Source organism: Pyrgilauda ruficollis, unplaced genomic scaffold, assembly GCF_017590135.1.
Source record: "Pyrgilauda ruficollis isolate IOZ18807 unplaced genomic scaffold, ASM1759013v1 scaffold106, whole genome shotgun sequence".
In the NCBI taxonomy this organism is placed as follows: Eukaryota; Metazoa; Chordata; class Aves; order Passeriformes; family Passeridae; genus Pyrgilauda; species Pyrgilauda ruficollis.
This window is the reverse complement of record NW_024508766.1, coordinates 1314197-1332845: the sequence shown is the minus strand read 5'-3', so window position 1 is coordinate 1332845 and position 18649 is coordinate 1314197. Positions and strand designations below refer to the sequence as shown.

General features: G+C 40.2%; 1 protein-coding gene across 5 annotated transcripts in view; it reads left to right on the top strand.

The window, feature by feature from the left end:
- Positions 1 to 313: 313 nt before the first annotated feature.
- The window catches only part of GAK (cyclin G associated kinase), a 68142-nt gene continuing 49806 nt past the window's right edge, over positions 314 to 18649 (top strand). For all 5 annotated transcript variants that reach the window (XM_041470695.1, XM_041470687.1, XM_041470680.1 and 2 more), the window contains exons 1-7: positions 314 to 612; positions 6873 to 6934; positions 8177 to 8236; positions 10044 to 10158; positions 10582 to 10724; positions 12813 to 12938; positions 14034 to 14123. In XM_041470695.1, coding sequence (XP_041326629.1) covers positions 471 to 612; positions 6873 to 6934; positions 8177 to 8236; positions 10044 to 10158; positions 10582 to 10724; positions 12813 to 12938; positions 14034 to 14123 — 738 coding nt within the window. In that variant the 5' untranslated portion in view covers positions 314 to 470. The remainder of the gene's footprint in view (positions 613 to 6872; positions 6935 to 8176; positions 8237 to 10043; positions 10159 to 10581; positions 10725 to 12812; positions 12939 to 14033; positions 14124 to 18649) is intronic.

The window sequence follows — 18649 nt, the reverse complement described above, 5'->3', positions numbered from 1 at the left end:
GGAAGGAGAGCTTCGCGCATCCCTCGCGGCCGGCAGGAGCGGGAGCCCGGGCGAGAGGGAAAGTCGGTGAGGGGACGCTGCAGGAGCGGAGCCGGGCGGGAGCCGGCAGCAGGAGTCGGTGAGGGGACGCTGCAGGAGCGGAGCCGGGCGGGAGCCGGTGAGGGGACGCTACAGGAGCGGAGCCGGGCGGGAGCCGGCAGCAGGAGTCGGTGAGGGGACGCTGCAGGAGCGGAGCCGGGGGGCAGCCGGAGCTCCTCCCGCGGGGCGGGGCCGCGGCCTGCCGGGAGCGCGTTGTGACGCAGCGTTCCCGGAAGCCGCCCGGAGCTGAAGGAAGAGCGGCCGAGAAGAGGGTAGGGGAGGCAGTCGGGCTCTCGCCGCGGCTGTCGGTGGCTCGGCGGAGCCCTCCGACTCCATCCCACTCTGCTTCCATCCCTTCCCGTTCCATTCAGTTCCATTGCCTGCCGGGGGCCATGTCGCTGTTCCAGTCCGCCCTGGACTTCCTGGCGGGCCCCGGCTCCCTGGGAGCCGCCAGCCGTGACCAGAACGATTTCGTGGGGCAGACGGTGGAGATGGGCGACATGAAGCTGCGCATCAAGCGGGTCATCGCCGAGGGTAAGAGCGGACGGCAGGGCCGGGCCGTGCAGGGCGGACCCGGGCGCTGCGGGGTTGGGATGGGCTTTCCCGCGGGCCTCCCTCTCCCGTTTTCCCCGTCTCCTGTTCCTAGACCGGGAGGGTTTCCTCCTTGGCAGGCCGCGCCCGGGTGGGGGCGAGCGGGCGGCGGCCGGGGCCGTTCTGGCTCCTCGGGAAGGGCTGGCGGTGTCCGTGCTGTCCGCGCCGAGCCGAGCCGGTGTCCCCAGGCACGGGGGGACGGTGTCCCCAGGCACGGGGGGACGGTGTCCCCAGGCACGGGGAGTCGCAGCGGTGCTTGGTATTACTGTCCCGCATCAGGAATAGCCCCCGAGGGCCGCTGTGTTGTGTGGCCGTTTCTTCGCTTGCTTCGTGGTTTAAAATGCCTTCACCACATAACAGAACTCAGAGGAGTTTGTAGCCTGTCACGGTCTTTATAACCTACCAAGGACCTCGTGAAAATTCTGGATTGCGTGGTTTTTTGGTTTTTTAATTGTTTGTTTGTTGGTTTTTTTTTTTTTTTTTTTTTTTTTAAAACAAAATATAAAAAGTTATCCCAAAAATGAATCACAATATATAACGTTATGCCAAACATGCAAGGTTGCCTCTGTTGTTTGGGGTTGATTGGAGGACTGTGGAATGAGAAAATGTTTGCTTTAAACACGTCTGTCAGGAGGCTGGTTTGACTGTGCACATAGACTTTGCTAGAGTACAGGGAGTTAAATGTCTGGGCAGTTTCCAGTTTAAGTGAAGCTTTGGGTAGGTAGCCTGGCACACAGTTTGTTAATCTGTTTCAGAAAAGATTATACATTTGATACATGCAAATTACTTAGATATTAGAAGAAGTTTGGATTGTCTTAATGCTTGTGATCAGAGGAAATATTTATTTCCTCCAGCAGAAAAACCATTGAAGGCTACTCTCAGAAGACTAGAATGTGGATTTTTCTATACTACTGCAGTTAAATATTTTATTAACTTTGTAGAGATGGTTGATGTTATGTAGGTTAAATACCTCAAAACTCTATTTAGAGCTCCTTTTGGTTGTTGGAGTTTCTTTCTGTAGTTTCTTCTTGTAGTTATCTGATATCTAAGTAGTTTTCTGTTGAAATCTTGGTGATCAGCATAGACGAAAAATTTGGTTAAAATTAGCTACTTCAAACCACTTGCAAGGTACTTATAAAATTTTTGAACTGTAAAACAACAACAACTAGGTCTTCACTGCTTTATCTTCTTAAGGGCCATAATTTGTTGCTTGAATGCTCAAGCACTTTTGGCATATGATCTTAGAGAAAACCTGGCAGTTTCCTTTGTAGTAAGTTGCGTTTTAAATGGTACTAGATGTCATGCCCTCCCGTTCTGTCTTCAGCCTGTACTTACAGCTTCTTTACGGTCAGAGCTGTGACTGAAATGTAAGCACTGAGTAGGATGTGAATGCTAAAAGAACTGTCTGTGCTGCTGATATTGTAAAATTCTTGCCAGCAGTGACCACAGCAGTTACTGAAGGACAAAGGAAAGTTAAGGCTGGAAGCTGTTTTTGAGGCGTATATACTATTTGGTTCTTGGTTCTGGAGCAGGTATTTTAATGCTTTACTTTGACAGCAGCCTACTGTTTTCCAGAATATGACACAGGCATTGTAAAATGTCAGGGGAAAGATGCCAAGTTAGATGACTTAAAGCAAATGGAGACATGCTTTGACTCTACAGTTCTTTACAATTTCTCTGTAACCATTGCTTTGTGTTCCATGTTTGTCTCAGTGTTAGAGTTTCATTTTAGGTTGTTTTCTTTCCTTATTTTGCTAACTGAAATTGAGCTAGCTGCTTGCTTTTTCTGGAAAATATAATTTTCTAGCCAATGTAGCTGGTCTAAAAGAGCCCTTGCAGTATATTGAGTATAAAGGTAAAATACATGTAAAATACAGAAATCCCAGCCTCTCCTGAGATCTTCACACATTAATTTGTCTGTAGTGTATAGTTTAATTTGTTGCTCAAATTGCATTTATCTTTCAACTCTGGACCTGTTGTGGTACCTTGTGGTACTGTCTGATACATGGATCCACAACTGTGGCTTACCTGTATTCCCTTCCATGGTTACAAATATGGGATCTGTTTTTCTTCTAGATCAGTTCTTTCATGCCGGATTCCCTTCTGGAAAGTCAGGTGCTGCTTTCTGAATCTGGATTTCAAATCCATGGTGACCTGTGTGTCATCTGCCAATGCAGGCTTTTCTGTGGGCTCGTACGCTCAGCTTTTTAGCTGGTGTGAACAGCGCCTGTGGTTTAACATTGCATGCTATCGTGTGGTAGCACAGGTTCAGTTGTTCCCCTAGACCACAATTCCTTCCAGCTCTGTAGTGTGCACCAGTGCTGGTACAAATCCATGTTTGGCTGTGCTCTAGGCTGAGAGTTGTTGCACAGGTTGCGTTTTCCTTGTTGTTTCACAGGGGTGTTGTGCTGGGGTAGGACTGGGCTGATTGAAAATACGGTGTGCTGCTGCAGGAGGCTGACAGCAACCTGTGAGAGATGAGCTGGTGATGATCTCTTTTGCTGATACTACCTCTAAATGCAAAAACAGACCAAGTGTGTCACAGACTAGACTGAGAACTTCTAGAATATGGTATCTTGTTTTTTTCCCTACTTGGACATTTCAGTAGCTCACTGCCAAGATTTTAGAGGACTTTGGTGGGGGACTTTACATATAATCCCCACTTGTTCTTGGTATGATAATGGCTTCAGGTGTCACGGCTCTCTTGGATCCTCTTGTTAAGCGCACAGACCCCCACACAATTTTACTTCAGTAAAATAGTCACAGATTTCCTGCCTAATTAGTGAATACTGTTGCTTCTTTTGTATGTGAGACTGAACAATTTAGAATAAACCAGATTGTGTGAAAAACGGGGAACAAGCAAGTTCTGTAGCACACGCTTAACAACCATTCTTCACGTGTAATGAAATCTTGTGCTTCCTTTGAGTAACAAACATTGACAAAAAAGCACACAAGAAGAGAAACATGATGAGAAAAAGAATGCATTATTCAGTCTGTTTGATCTGAGTCTAAAGCTTTTAGAATAATGGAAAAAATCATTCCTTAGTCAGAAAGATGGCAATAGCTACGGACTTAAATGGGTGCAGACTTTAACATTCTTTTTGCACTTAAAAATAGATGTCATAAAGTTGAAGCCACATAGGTAGGTGGTCATATCAAATTGTTACCAGCTGTTTTCTGTCAAGGTGAAACTTTTGCAATTAAAGCGACTTTTTTTTTTTTTTTTTTAAATTTTATTTATTTACTTCAGGGCTTCCTCAGTATTTTGAGTGTGAACAGACAGTATTACAATTTGCCAAGCTTATAGGAACAATTCTATGGTCTCTGCAACTACTAGATTCATAGGATAATGATAACCTAATTAAGTCCAGGTTTTTTTGGTGGATTTATTTTGTAAACCTCTAGCAGCACAGGCATGCTTAATGCCAAGTTTCTGTGAACATTGTTAGTTTTATTTGCTGACAGAAAAGGGAAAAAAAAGATGATTCCTAAAGAACAACTAAAGCACCTGACCTAGCAGCTGTCCAGCTTCCATTCTCTTTACTGTAAACATAGACAATGTTTTCAACAATGGTGCAGAACAGTTCTGTTTTGTAAAGCTGTTGTTTCTTGGCTGTAGCAATTCCTGCTTGCAGGGGAGTTCTCAAAGTTTGAAGGTATTCTACCTTTCTGCTTCTCAAGGGTGTGGGAAATTGTACAGATCTTTAAGTTTGGGCCATCCTTCATTCTTGAGGAAATTTCGTCGTGCTACTAGGACTTGCAGTGGATACAAATACATGACTGGACTTAAAAAAAAAAAGCTTGTGAATCAATGCTTCGCAACAATAACAGAGCAGCTTTTCTATTTTGATACTCTGATAGAAAAGCTTTCAGTTAAAATGCACTGTAACCTACATTCCAGGCTAGAATTACAGTGTTTCAGCCAAGCTAGGGTTGAAACATAAACCACTGAAGGTTGATATGGAAACAAATTTGGTCAGTATTTGGGAGGGGCGTAGACAAGTCATATCAAATAGTTACAAACAGGAAGCTACTCTCACCCTCACCTTCTCATGACTAGTTAAGTGTGTAAAGAAACAGTGAGTGAATTACAGTAGCAAACACTGTTATGATGTGCTTGATGTCCCTATTTTGATGCTTCTCTAGCTGTCATTTTACTGAAGCTGCTTATCTGAAAAAATAATTTTTGAAGATATGTGAAAAGGGGACATGATAAAAAAGAGCAGTTTAAAATCCAACTTGATGTGTAAATGCAGTGAAATTATTCAGTATTATGTGATGCCTAGGTCTGACTTGAGGGAGAATCCAAATCTCTTGGTTGGAAAAGCACAGGTCTTCAAATCTCTGTAAGAGAGTGATGAAGTACTGACAAGAGCACTGCCTGAGCCTGTGGTGGTGCAAGGATAAGTTGAGAGTGCTTGCTAATAAATAAAGCAAATAAGGTAGAGTTAGTTCCTGATTTTCATGAGATGGTGTGGTGCTCTGTAGTGAGCCTTGATGTGTGAGAGCTTGTGTCTACAGAAAATAAACACAGCTTTCTTCTGCTGTAATTTCTGAACTAGAAAATACTGTCTGAGATGACCTTGGAGGGCTTGGGCTGTCTTCTGAGAATGGGGCTCTGAAATGCCTCAGCAAGGCAAAACCTTTCTCTCTGGGCAATAGCTGGGATGGATGTGTACATATCTCTACACTGGTGATCTGTATGGGGGAATACTGAGATGATTTTGCTGATACAGAAGTCCTCAGAAAACTGTCTTAAAACCATCTACAAACATTTACATGAGTTGAAAAAATGAGTGAAAACACCCCAATGTAAATATATTCTTTAGACACCCTTAGAAATTGTTCTCTTAACTTAGATCTGCTGTATGGGTGTTTGTTGAAAGTGTTTTTAAATTATTTTTTCTAAATGTTTGTAAAATATATTGGTCAGGGGGTCTGGAGTGAACTGTTATGGCAGAGGAGAAATTTTGCCAGTAAGCTTGTCCCTACTGAGGGTATATTAAAAATGCTTTAATAGACTGCTTCTTCAAGAGAGCCAGCATCAAACTGTAAATGCAACTGCTTTTAAGAATGAAGCAGTAGGACTGGTTTTATTTTTTGTTTAAGAGTTGTTTTTGCTAATAACAGATGGCTTAAAAAAAAAAAAAAAAGTTAGAAGTACCTTTACAACATGCTCTAACTCCTTTGGTATCCCAGAAAATCCATGGAATTAAACATTTCTGCTGCAGTAGTAGTAAACCAAACACTACATGTAAGCAGCCGAGTTATATGGAGCTGAATTGTGTTCAGGTGAAAGAGTGATAATGACAGAATGGGAAACTTATTTGACACTGATGTTTTGAGAGGGGCGTAGTTGTAAAAGGTGAGCTTGTAGGCCTCAGCAGATTTCTGTATCTCTGTAATGGAGGTGCAATGAAGTAGAATTTAATCAGGCATGATACCATTGGCTTTTCTCTGAAGATCTGGAAAGTTTAATGAACTCCATTCTGTTTAGCATTTCAGTACTTGATAATAAGATGCAATCACTGAAGTAGAAATGTGTATTTTAAGTTAGTTATGTACTGTCAAACTTCTGCTATCTCAATGAGGTTTGCAGAGTGCTCTTGAGCAAAGGGAAGTGTTTGAGAAAATAGTTTTACAAAAGGAGTTGGAAGGGAAATATTTTATAAAATAACACATTGCAATTTGGTAACAATATTACCATTATGTGTGTAATGTGTGCTTCAGTGCTTGAAAATGCTTTTTGACATGACAGTTATCTTAAAAACAGGAGGTGTTTGTTTAGCAGTTATCTTCCTTAGTTATTGCTGGTTTTTATACAAAGTGTTAGCAGTGGAATACCAAAAAATTTAATTGAATTTATCAGGTGATATTGCTGTACTGCATTTTAGTTTTATAAGAACCTTTTTTAAAAGATGGCTTCATAAGACATCTGCACAGGCAGACTTAAACAAAATGCAGGAAAGTAACAAGTCAGTGTGCTCTTTGCTTATGTACAAGAAAGGAATAGAATATCTGAACTCTTGCTGAATATCAGCAGTGTTGACCAGATGCTGAAAAATGTGTGCTTGGTACATTTAGAAATGTATCTGAAGTCATGTATTGATTCTCTTAGACTAAATTATGTACTTGAATATTATGTATTAATTATGTACTTGAATATTGAAATAAAACTGACTTAATGTGCCGCCTTCTTGCAGGGGGTTTTGCTTTTGTCTATGAAGCTCAAGATCTTGGAAGTGGCAAAGATTATGCTTTGAAGGTAATATTAATTTACTTCACTATAGATTTCTAAGGTCTGCTTGATATTTCAGCTTGATATTTTAGTATGACAATTAGTCCTTGATGTATGCCACTGAGCAAGTAACTTGGAAAAATGCAGTATGTTAGTGGTGTTTGTAGCCCACTATTTAGAATGGTTATTCCAGTTAGAACCCTACCCTTCATACTTAGGTGACAGACAGGGGAATTGGTCTTTTAGGTGCTGCTGGTCTTTATTTATTTATTTAGTGTAGAAAGTCGTGATCCAGTCCAAAACATTTTGATGCACGGGTAAAAGAGTATTTCATAGTTACCTGAAGTGGAGTACAGGCATCTTTTTCACTTGTCAGAAGCACCTTCTGACTTTAAGAGTAAATTTCCTTAGTATTAAAAATAATGCTCCACACTTTGACTCATTGTTTAAACATTTGGCTTGGTACTTTTTAGAGACACTTCTCTGGATTCTTGGTTTCTAGAGGCTTCTGGTAATCAGCTGTAAACAGGGTATTTGTATGAGGGGTGGGAGAGGTAAGTTGACATTATACCACCAGTAATAACTTTGTTTTTTCCATTTCATTCCACATCCTACAGTAACAAAATATGTGACCAGAGCCATGTACTATATGTGTTCAAAAGGTCCTTTAGAAATATCCCCATTAAAAAATAACAGGTAAAAGGTGAACCATTACTATACTTCCTCTGATCTGTAAAACCAGTACTTTTGTAGAGAATGCTCAGGCTGCTTGTAGTCAAATGTTGATTGCAAATCCAGGCAATACTAGAACCAGTAATGCTTAATTTTGCTACTGATTACACAAGTACCATTGAAAAAGCCTGGCTACATAATGTGGAGGCGTTTAGTCTAGAACGAGTTGAAGGTTGTTGCTGAATATTTCAGACAGAAGTTGAATCTTTCCGTGTTAGGCCACAATGCTGTAGCCAGGAGACTTTAGTGCTTTACGCATCAGAACTATCAGAACAGTTACTTTAAAGAGTGTCAAAAGTTACAGCTGCTCAATTATCACTAAACCTGAATAGTCCAGGTAACTGGAAAACTGAGTATTATTTGTGAGAGAATGTCAGAAGATACAATAAGCCAGTTTTGTTTACTGCCCCATTACAGTTCCTTAGGTTTTTGACTATAGTTTATCCTTCATATTCTGTGACAAAAAAAATCTATGCATTGTTATTCTGTAAGTTTCAGTAACCATATCTTCTCAATTATTTTGTTTTTTTTTGACAGCGATTGTTATCTAATGAAGAGGAAAAGAACAAAGCCATCATTCAGGAAGTTTGTTTTATGGTATCCTTTTTAACATATTTAACTGCCTGAGATTAGTGGGTAACAAAAGATAGCTGATTGTTTTTCTTCATGCCATGCAGTGCCTAAGAGGACTGGCATTCTGCAGGTCTGGGTTTGTGGTTTGTCATGAATCTGGTATCATGAATCAACATCCAGAAAGTTCAGTTCTTCAAAAATTACAGTTATACAGTGTGTGCAAATAGTTTTTGTAGCTAATGTAGAATTTGCCATGTACTTCTAGCAAGAAGTGAAATTCTTATTTGGTCTTTCCTGCAGCCCTGTGAATGTCGTCAAGAGACCTTTTGACTTCACATGATATTTAGATTTTAAATAGAATTCCCTCCCATGCACTGGATTTATTGCTCTTTGCTTTTACTCTCAATGTTTATTAATTTCTGCTTTGGATACATCTGGCTTTAAGAAGTAGTGCTGGCTATTAAGGAATAAATTTCAGTGGACTACCTGCACTGGAAACAAGCAGATGTTTCTCAGTGGCCTTGCTGTCCTCTTTATTTTCAGTGATGTCAGATAGTAGGGTATAATGTAATCTCAGTGTGTTTTGAATCCTTGATTTTAGTAAATTCAATATTTTCTCCCTGGCCTGGCTCCTCTTGGACCCTCAGTTTGTTTCAAGAGTCAGCTATTCAGCTGTGGTATGCTGATGCGTTCCCTTCTGAGAGTTCAGCTTCATTTTGAACTAGCAGGCAAACCCACTGATCCTGATTCAAGCTACTCAAATATTTCTTTTTATGACTGCTGATATGTTTGGCAAAATCTTAGCCTAAACACCACTTATGAGAAGTACACTTCCAAGACAGAGTACCATAACACTATACATTTTCTATCTTCTCTGGCATTATCTTGCCAAGAGTAAAGAGCTCTATGTTCTTTAGATGTTTTTCACAGCTCAGAGCCACTAAAGCAGGTGTACAACAAGATGAAGGGTTACTTGTTGCTGACTTTCTGAGATAAGACTGTGAAGTGCAATTAATTTCTAGAGCTCTGAATAGAGGGTTGTGGAGAGATGCATAAGATCAGATTAATATGAATTGTGTGGATCCAACTTGCCCATTTTAACAGCTTTGTTCTACTTACAAAGTCTTTGCTTTTCTCTCTTCAAACTTGATGAATGCATCCTGTAAATAGATTGTGTTTGTCTCACAGGCATGAGTGTCAATGTATGCACAGACAAGCATAGTGCAACGTAACTTCCGCTGACAGGAGCTGAGATCGCTTACACTGTACTCCCCATTACATAGCTCAAAAATGATACCTCAAGTTTGTGAACTGAAAGTGAAACATGATAGAGGTTTTAGCATGACAAATTATTACTAATGATGAGAGATGCCCTTTTAGGCCTCTAATTGTTTTGAACTCTATTTTAATTACTTAAAATTGAAGCATGGCATACTTAATACTTCTTTGGGAAAGATAGGTGAGGATACAATAGCCCTTTCTTGATCAGCCATCTAGAGAAGCAGCTGATAATTAGAAGATGTCCCTGCTACTGCTTCTAGGCAGTCATTGTCAAAAGACAAAAAGAATTAGCCCTGTTACTGCGTCCAGTTTCTTCCGAGCCATAATCATAAGGATTTAAAAATTTTTTTAAAACTTTTTATCAAATTACCTTAGATTTCTTTCTCAGATTTCTTACAGCTGAGGTATGTATTTCCCAGTTTTGCTTAGGGTATTGATTGCAGCTACTATGCTATCTGTGGTTTTAAGCTAACATTTCAAATGAACTACTATTGGATGCAATAGTATCAATGAACTTGGGAGTCATCTTCCTTGAGCATGTTGTCTCCAGAAAAAACTTTCAGGTCATCCCAACATTGTCCAGTTTTGCTCTGCAGCATCTATAGGAAAAGAAGAATCAGACACGGGGCAGGGAGAGTTTCTTCTGCTTACAGAGCTGTGTAAAGGTAAGCTTTATTTCTTTTCCCAGCAGTGCACACTTCTTCTGGAAGCTGTTTTGCACAGGTTGCTTGTTAACTTAAAAGCTTGAAATGACTGTAGAAGATAGCATGGTTCAGTGGAGCTAGAGTTAAAACTTATCTTTTATAGGATAAAGATCATGGGTTTTTAGTCTACAGTTTAACCTTGTCTTAAATATGAGGTAATCATTAAGTTTTTTTGTGTTTGAGACTAGTCAGAGAAAGGAAGGGTAAGAGTAGTTCATTAGAGCACTCTTTCTCTTGTCATTGTAGTCAGTGTGGACTTGCCATTTTCAGAAAATCTATTTAATACAACTCAAGATTTTTTCTTGAGAGGGTCTATTTGTATCAGTCTTTCAAAATTTGCAGTGTTCTCTGTGTGCTTATGTGAATTTCTCTCACTTCCTGCAGGACAGCTGGTGGAATTCTTAAAGAAAGTAGAATCCAAAGGACCTATCTCTTGTGACACAGTTTTGAAGATCTTTTATCAGACCTGCAGAGCAGTGCAGCATATGCATAAGCAGAAGCCTCCTATTATTCATAGAGACTTAAAGGTATGTTACAATATTTAAATGAATAGACTACAAGCAGTCTATCTGAAACAAGCTGGCAGAAAAGTAGTGTATCATGTTTTACTGATTGAATTAGCCTGAGTATTTTGGTTTTGATAAAATATTCAGTTACAACTAGTGAAGTGCAGTTGTGGGTTAAGTAGATGTCTTAATAGAAGAGGTAAAGCTTTGAAGGAGAAGAATATTGAATTATCTTGAAGGATTACATTGCCATTGAGAATGTATAGTAACCTGTTAATTTTAGAACTGGTAACTTGCATTGTACTTCAGTGCTTGTTTATAATTTGAATTGTAAAAGTTGATAGGCATAATTCAGGGTTGATTTTGTTTCTTAGGGGGTTTTTGGTTGTATTTTGTTTAGTTTTTTTTTTTTTTTAATTAATTAGTCTTTACTTGGAATCTATAGGCTTATGCTGTAACAAAGTGTTCTATCCTTAGGAGGTTTGGAGATTTGAAAGGACTTACCTGAGTTTGAATTTTGTATTTTGAAGACAGGGATTCACCTTTACCTGTCCAATATGCCTGTCACTCTTAGATGAAGAAGTCCTCATCATCAGTGAGATTCTGCTGTGCTATGAATATATTTGAATTTTACTTAGCATAAAAACATAAGACAGAGGGGATTCTTATTCTTGGATTTGTGTCTAATTTTCACACGTCTTTCCAACCTGATGTGATTTCATTTAATATAAAACTAGGAAAATTTGTTCCTCCTTAAGTAAGCATGTACTCAATTACTTTGGGGAAAGGAAAATAAGACCGCTTCTAGAAGTAAGAGTGTTAATGATTTTAACACTCTTGATGAAAGCTTTGATGTTAGCTATTAGTATAGCCCATAAATATAAACCTAGCTTTGGTGACAGGGCACTCCTTCTCTGTTTTTTTCGCTTGGTACCATTGAACAGACTTTTAGGTTGTGTCAAAGACACGTTAACCATTCTGCACTGAAATTTCTATATGCTGGCCTCTAGCTTTTGTAGAAAATGTGCATCTCTCTTCCAAAAAAAAAAAAAAGTAAAAAACCTATTTACGAATAAATACACAATTTCTTTCATAGCCAGCTGCGTAGACATTGAGCTAACGTTGTAATTCAGAACTGTTTTTTTCTTCTCAAGGAATGTATCTTCCTGACAGAGCTAAAACATGGGAAAAGACAGGAATTTGATTTTGTGCTGGTCTCATGTTGCAGAGGCTGCAAAACAAGATTAAATGGTTGTTGTGCTGCAAGAGGCAGAGGCATGACTACAGCCAGGAGCCTAATAGGGATCATTTAACTGTGCTACCCTTGTTAGCAGTCTAAACTAAGGTCAACAGCGTAGAAAACTATAATTCAGAGTTTTGAGCCAATTAACTTTGACACCTTTTCCTAACTTTATACAGAGGTACAAATTTTATTTTTCAGTCCTTTTGTGATTATGACTCCAAGTACATCTGCCCAATACTTCTATTCTTTCCTCAAGTTTCTTCCACATTTCAATCAACAATACAGTATGTTTGGAATTTATGAATAAGAAAAAGGCAGGAATAATGGATGATAAACTATCTAGGCAGCACATGGTTCTCAAATAACTGTCTCTGCACAGGGTCACAGCTGCTTCTTTATGGGTGTCTCCTAGCAGCCTGCTTCTCTATTAGTACTTCTCTGTTTTTTGCCTGTAGCAATCGTAACCTTCATCCCACTGCAGCTGAGCTAACAGTGTTCAGTTTTATGCCTGAAAACATTTGGATTCTAAGACACTGCTTGCAGAGTTCTCATCTGAAAAACTGGCCTTTTCTTAGGCTCTAATGAGATTACTTTTTTTTTTTTTTTCTCCCTGAGATTTATTTCTTGCTCTCTGGAATGTTTCCTCTTCATGGTGTGCTTGGTGCTTCCTTTCAAAACCTAGCTCTGTTGCTACTATATAAAACTACAGTAATGTCTGAAATCTTTGTTTTCCTGTAAACAATATTTTTGGCTGAAGTGATTAGTTTTTATGTGTATGCACAAGTAAGATGATGTGTATAAAAGAGCATGTGTGTTAGGATGAAAAGGACATTTTTTAAAATCTGTTACTTTACATCTTTTTGAAGGTGGAAAATTTGCTTATTAGTAACCAGGGGACAATTAAACTTTGTGACTTCGGTAGTGCTACAACTATAGCTTACTATCCTGACTACAACTGGTCTGCACAGAAGAGAGCAGTGGTTGAAGAAGAGGTGAGACTATTTTAATGTGATTTAATTCTAATATCAACAGTGGCTTAATTTAACTGTTAATATTAATCTGATATTAATTTGTGAGATATCTAAGACAACTGAAGATTTTTTTCAGCTAGAGCATTATTTATAAAGCTTTGGCTTTGTGTTAGTTTTGCTAGAGTTCAAAAGCTGTCTGCATTTACAATCACAGCTTGTGTTCTCTAGCTACATGTAGAAACACTTCAGCATGGTCAGTGTCTATTCTGCAGTCTGCTGTGAAAATAAAAGTGGTTACTAGGGCTTCTTCTAGTTGCACTGGAGAAGAAATTGGTTGTGCCACACTGATGTCCACCACCTGATCTGTTTTTCCTCAGTTGAATGATCTGTAAATGAGAGGCAAGTTTGCTCAGCAGAATAGGAGTGGGCATTATTGCAGTGCCTTGGACTACAGTAACCAAATCTAGGACGCAGTATACTTTTGCAAAGTGCATTTGTTCTTAGTTTAGAGTTGAGAGTAATGCTAGCAAATCTAGTGTAGTACATCAGCGGGAGAAATACACTTAAGTTCATGGGTACAACTTCTGACATTACAAACCCCTGTTTTGCAGTCTGGTATTCTTGGAAAGCATTGCACTGATGAAATGATGATGTTGTACTACTGTTTTGTATAGTCTGTGCAAAAAGATGGTAGAAAAGGTCTTTCCAGGTATTCTTATGACCAGAGTTTCTCTTTGGATTTGTCTGCACTGTCATTAAGCTGAGAAAGTGAGAGAGATGCACTGGAGTGTGAATTCACTTATTGGCTAATTGTCAATTTTTGGTATTAGTGTTCCTGTCCATTTTTGCCTCATGTAGAACAGTCACTTCATGTGCTTTGCTGTTTGGGAGGACTCCTGGTGGTCAATGTTGAGTCCTACTGTCTTCACGTGACCTTATGTCAAAGCTGTTGTGACTACTGCAGGATTCAATTGATGGCTTTTCCTTGACAAGTGTTTCTGAAATTAATTTTAAAAATGAGCGTATTATCCATTCTGCATGGAGAGCTGTTTCCTTGGTTGATTGCTGTTAAAGCTCATTGTTCAAGATTGTTTCAATAAATTCTGTCTTCTCCAGATCACAAGGAATACAACACCAATGTACAGGACACCAGAAATGATAGACTTGTATTCAAACTTCCCAATTGGTGAAAAGCAGGACATTTGGGTAAGAAGTGTTTTTTTTTTTTTTTTTGCTGCATCATAGTTGCTCATGTCATAGTGAAACTGATTTTGCAGGCTTTGTGTTAGTTTGTTGATTAAATAACTAAAGCACCGAAATAAATGTAGGATGCTGTCTTAGATCAAAATAAACTTAAGTAGTATGGATTCTGTATCTACATGTTAAAAGAATGAGATATACTATGCAAGGTTTTTTCCCAGATCAAACTTGACTTCTATTTGAAAGGCAATGCTGAACTAACATTCGGTAGAACTGTTGCCTAGTTGGAGCTTGCCACCATAAATCCAGAATACTTAGAGTCCTTAGATTCAAATTCTTGCCTTTCATGTTCTGCCATGCATATAATCCTGTGACAGCCTATTGCTGAGTTCAAAATGGTTATGTCTAGGTATGGAATGTAGCTAAAATACTGACAGATATCAAGAATGAGAGCAATGCAGAGATCATTCATGCTTTGAAAGGATAGTAAGCTGCACACTTTCACTAAATCTGTAGTGAGGATTAAAGGTAAATATTAAATCCTCAGCTCTATCTTTTCCGGTTGCATAATGTTGCAGTACTGAGGTGCTCCCCAGTAGTGTAGCACTTAATGACTTGGTTTATTGGATGTTCTTATAAAGACAGGTGTCAAGCTGTTCAGTTCTTACCTGTATCAGCAGTGTATCAAAAGACAAATTGAGAAAGTGTAATGCTGGTGCTTTAAAAGATTGCATAAACAGTCTTGGAACTTCATTCAGTTTATTAAATTAGTTGCAAGATATTGTGGGAACTCTTGTTCAGTTTCTACAGCTGTTGGTGATGTCCTTGTGGCATGTGAAGAAACACAAAATAAAACACATTCTTCTGACCATTTGGTCTCTTCATGTGCATTAAATACTGTCAGCCTGAGCCAGGATTACAGAATGACTAGGTTGGAAGAGGCCTTCAAGATCATCGAGACCAACCCGTGCCCTAACACTTCAACTAAACCATGGCACTGAGTGCCACATCCCATCTTTTTTTAAACACATCCAGGGATGGTGACTCCACCACCTCCCTGGGCAGACAGGGAGCACTTTACCAGTCTTCCTGTAAAAAACTTCTTCCTGATATCTAATCTATATTTCTTGCAGCAGCTTGAGACTGTGTCCTCTGGTTCTGTCAGCTGCTGGCTGGAGAGAGACCAACCCCACCTGGCTACAGCCACCTTTCAGGGAGTTGTAGAGAAGTTGTAAGGTCACCTCTGAGTCTCCTTTTCTCCAGATGAAATAACCCCAGCTCCCTGAGTTGTTCCTCACAGGGTTTGTGTTCCAAGCCCCTCACCAGTTTCGTTGCCCTCCTCCCGATGCGCTCAAGCGTCTCACCATCGTTCCCCAGCTGAGGGGCCCAGAACTGGACGCAGCACTCAAGGTGTGACCTCAGCAGTGCTGAGTATACAGGGGAAGGATGACCTCCCTGGGCCTGCTGGCCACACTATTCCTGATCCAGGCCATGATGCCCTTGGCCTTCTTGGCCCCCTGGGCACACTGCTGGCTCATGTTCATCCGGCTGTCACCAGCACCCCCAGGTCCTTTTCTGCCCAGGCACTGTCCAGCCACTCTGCCCCAGCCTGTAACGCTGCAGGGGTTATTGTGGCCAAAATGCAGGACTCGGCACTTGGACTTACTAAACCTTATCCTGTTAGACTCTGCCCATCCATCCAACCATTCCAGCTCTCTCTGCAGAGCCGTCCTATCTTCCAACACTCGCAGCTTAGTGTCCTCTGCAAATTTACTATGAAAGACTCAACACCCTCATGCATGTAATAAAAAATCAGTAAAAATATTGAACAGAACTGGCCCCAGCACAGACCCCTAAGGACACCAGTGGTGATTGGCTGCCAGCTGGATGCAGCACCATTCACCACCACTCTCTGGACCCGGCCATCCAGCCAGTTCCTAACCCAGCACAGAGTGCCCCTGTCTAAACTATGGGCTGCCAGCTTTTCCAGGAGTGTGCTGTGGGAGACAGTGTCAAAGGCCTTGCTGAAGTCCAAATAGATAACATCCACAACCTTCCCCTCATCCACCAGGTGGGTCACCTGCTTATAAAAGGAGATCAGGTTGGTTAGATGGGGCCTGCCCCTCCTAAATCTTTGCTGGCTGCATCTGATACCTGGCCATCCTCTAAGTGCTGCATGATGACACTCAGTATAAACTGTTCCATTACCTTACCAGGTACTGAGGTCAGGCTAACTGGCCTATAATTACCAGGATCTTCCTTCCCACCCTTTTTGTGGATGAGTGTCACATTGGCCAGCTTCCAGCCATCTGGAACCTCACCAGTGAGCCAGACTGCTGGTAAATGATGGAGAGTGGCTTCACAAGCTCATCTGCCAGCTCCCTCATCTCCCTGGGATGGATCCCATCTGGGCCATAGATTTATGAACATCAATGGCTCAGCAGGTCTCTGACAGTCTCCTCCTGGATAACAGGGGGACTATTCTGTTCCCTGACACCATCTGCCAACCCAGGAGGAGAGCTGTCCTGAGCACAAGCCAACTTGTCACTAAAGACTGAGGCAAAGAAGGTGTTAAGCACTTCTGCCTTCTCCTCATCTTCAGTTACTAAGTTCCCTCCTACATCCAGTAGAGAACAAAGGTTGGTCTTACCCTTCCTTTTGCCATTAATGTATTTGTAAAAACATTTTTTTATTGTCCTTTACAAAAGTTGCCAAATTGAGTTCAAACTGAACTTTGGCCACCCTAACTTTTTTCCTACTACATGCTCTAGCAACCCCATAAAATACTTCCTGATATACCTGACCCTCCTTCCAAAGATGATGAATCTTCTTTTTATTCCTAAGTTCCTTCGAAACCTCATTGCCCATCCAGGTTTGCCGTGTTAATGTCCAGTCAAAAACAAAACTAGGAATGTGTTCAATAAAATCCTCGCTCAAAAGGGCAATTGCAGTTTATTTTTTGTTGAAAATAACTCTGTATATGTTAATGTTAACATGGTGGTCTCCTTCTGTATTTTAGGAAGATCTGTTTCATTTACCATACCTGAGTTGGAATGTATTGTTCCATATTTTTTCCTTTATGCTTTGGGTTCAATAAAAAATATAAAAGTATTTGGCAGTAGAATATGGCCCTGTCTCTGGAAGCATAAATTATTTGTAGTTTGTGCCTAGGATAAAAAAACCCAATTTTTCAAAGAAAACAGGTAGAGTGATTAACACTCTTGAGTCTGTGTATTTATCACTGCATGAGCTTAAAAACAAAGGAAGTAATGTCTGTCTTAGAACAGCAGCACAGATGAAAGGTTAGTTATCAACCACATTGACTCCACAGTGGGAATGTGATTAGGTGTCATTATAAGTCCAGAGTTTCTTAGACTTGCTGTCTGCTTTCTGTACATTTTCTACCTAAATCTAAAGATCAGAAAATATACACTGAATCCAAATGTTTTAGTTACTTGTTTTCAAAATTAATGTGAATTCCTGAACTCAAATTCTACTGACAGGCTGTTCCTTGTCAAGTGCTTTTTCTCCATGCTTGAAAGGCCCTTCATACCCTCTCACTCTCAAAGATTTTTGAAAAGCAAAGATGTTGACTTCAGAAATGTTTGTTAAGGAGCAAAATTTCAAAGCTGGGTTCTCCTAGCCAATATCTAATTAAAAAGTTTTAATGGTCCATGCAAGACATACTGCAGCTTTTAATTCAATGTGAGCTGAACAATCTCTTCAGGTTTCATGTAGTTTAATTTGACTTAATTTTACTTGTGTCTAATATTTGTGTCATCCTGCAGTTGTACTGTAGAACTTTAGTGTGCTGCTTGTTACCTGAAAATAATCCAGGGAAAAATAACTATTTTTATTTGTCTAAATTTGTTTATTTGTTTGTTTGTTTCTTTCTTATCCCCTTAATCCCCAAACACTGTCTGAACCTTTTAAAAACACCACTGTCATCCTAAGGAAGATTTCAATTAGTTGCTGGTAAAGGCCCAGTAGCAGGTCAAAAGTTACTCCTAGCTATTTTTGATTGTGGTTCTGCTTTTTTACCTTCTGGCTTGTGAGTGGTCAGATGGGTCTGGGTAACTTCTGTAGAAGGACTGTGCAGCTTTGGGACAACATCTTGGGAATGAACTCTTCTGTCAAGTGTAGCAGTGCTGAGGCTGTGTGAATGGTGTTGGCTTTGAGGACTTGCCTTGCTGCAGCTGAAATTGCCTTCTAGACAAATTGAATGACAGTTGGTGTTTAAAACAACCAAAATTTATCACAGTTACAATCCTAAGTTACAGGTAAACCAGAGGAAGTTAATAACATTCTCCAGCAATTGAAGCAAAAATCAAATCTGAGCGGCCTCTCTGTTTCCTGTGTGTTCAACTGATTGCCTTGGTACTTTTCTCTCCTGTGTGGCTGTGGGTGCTCTCTCCTGATGTGCAGAGTATCTTGGGCTGCACAGGGAGTAGTTTTGTTTCTCTAACTAAATGATGATCTGCTTTGTGAGTAAGCATTTTGTGGAGGAGTAGATGCTATTTTCTGTACTGCCC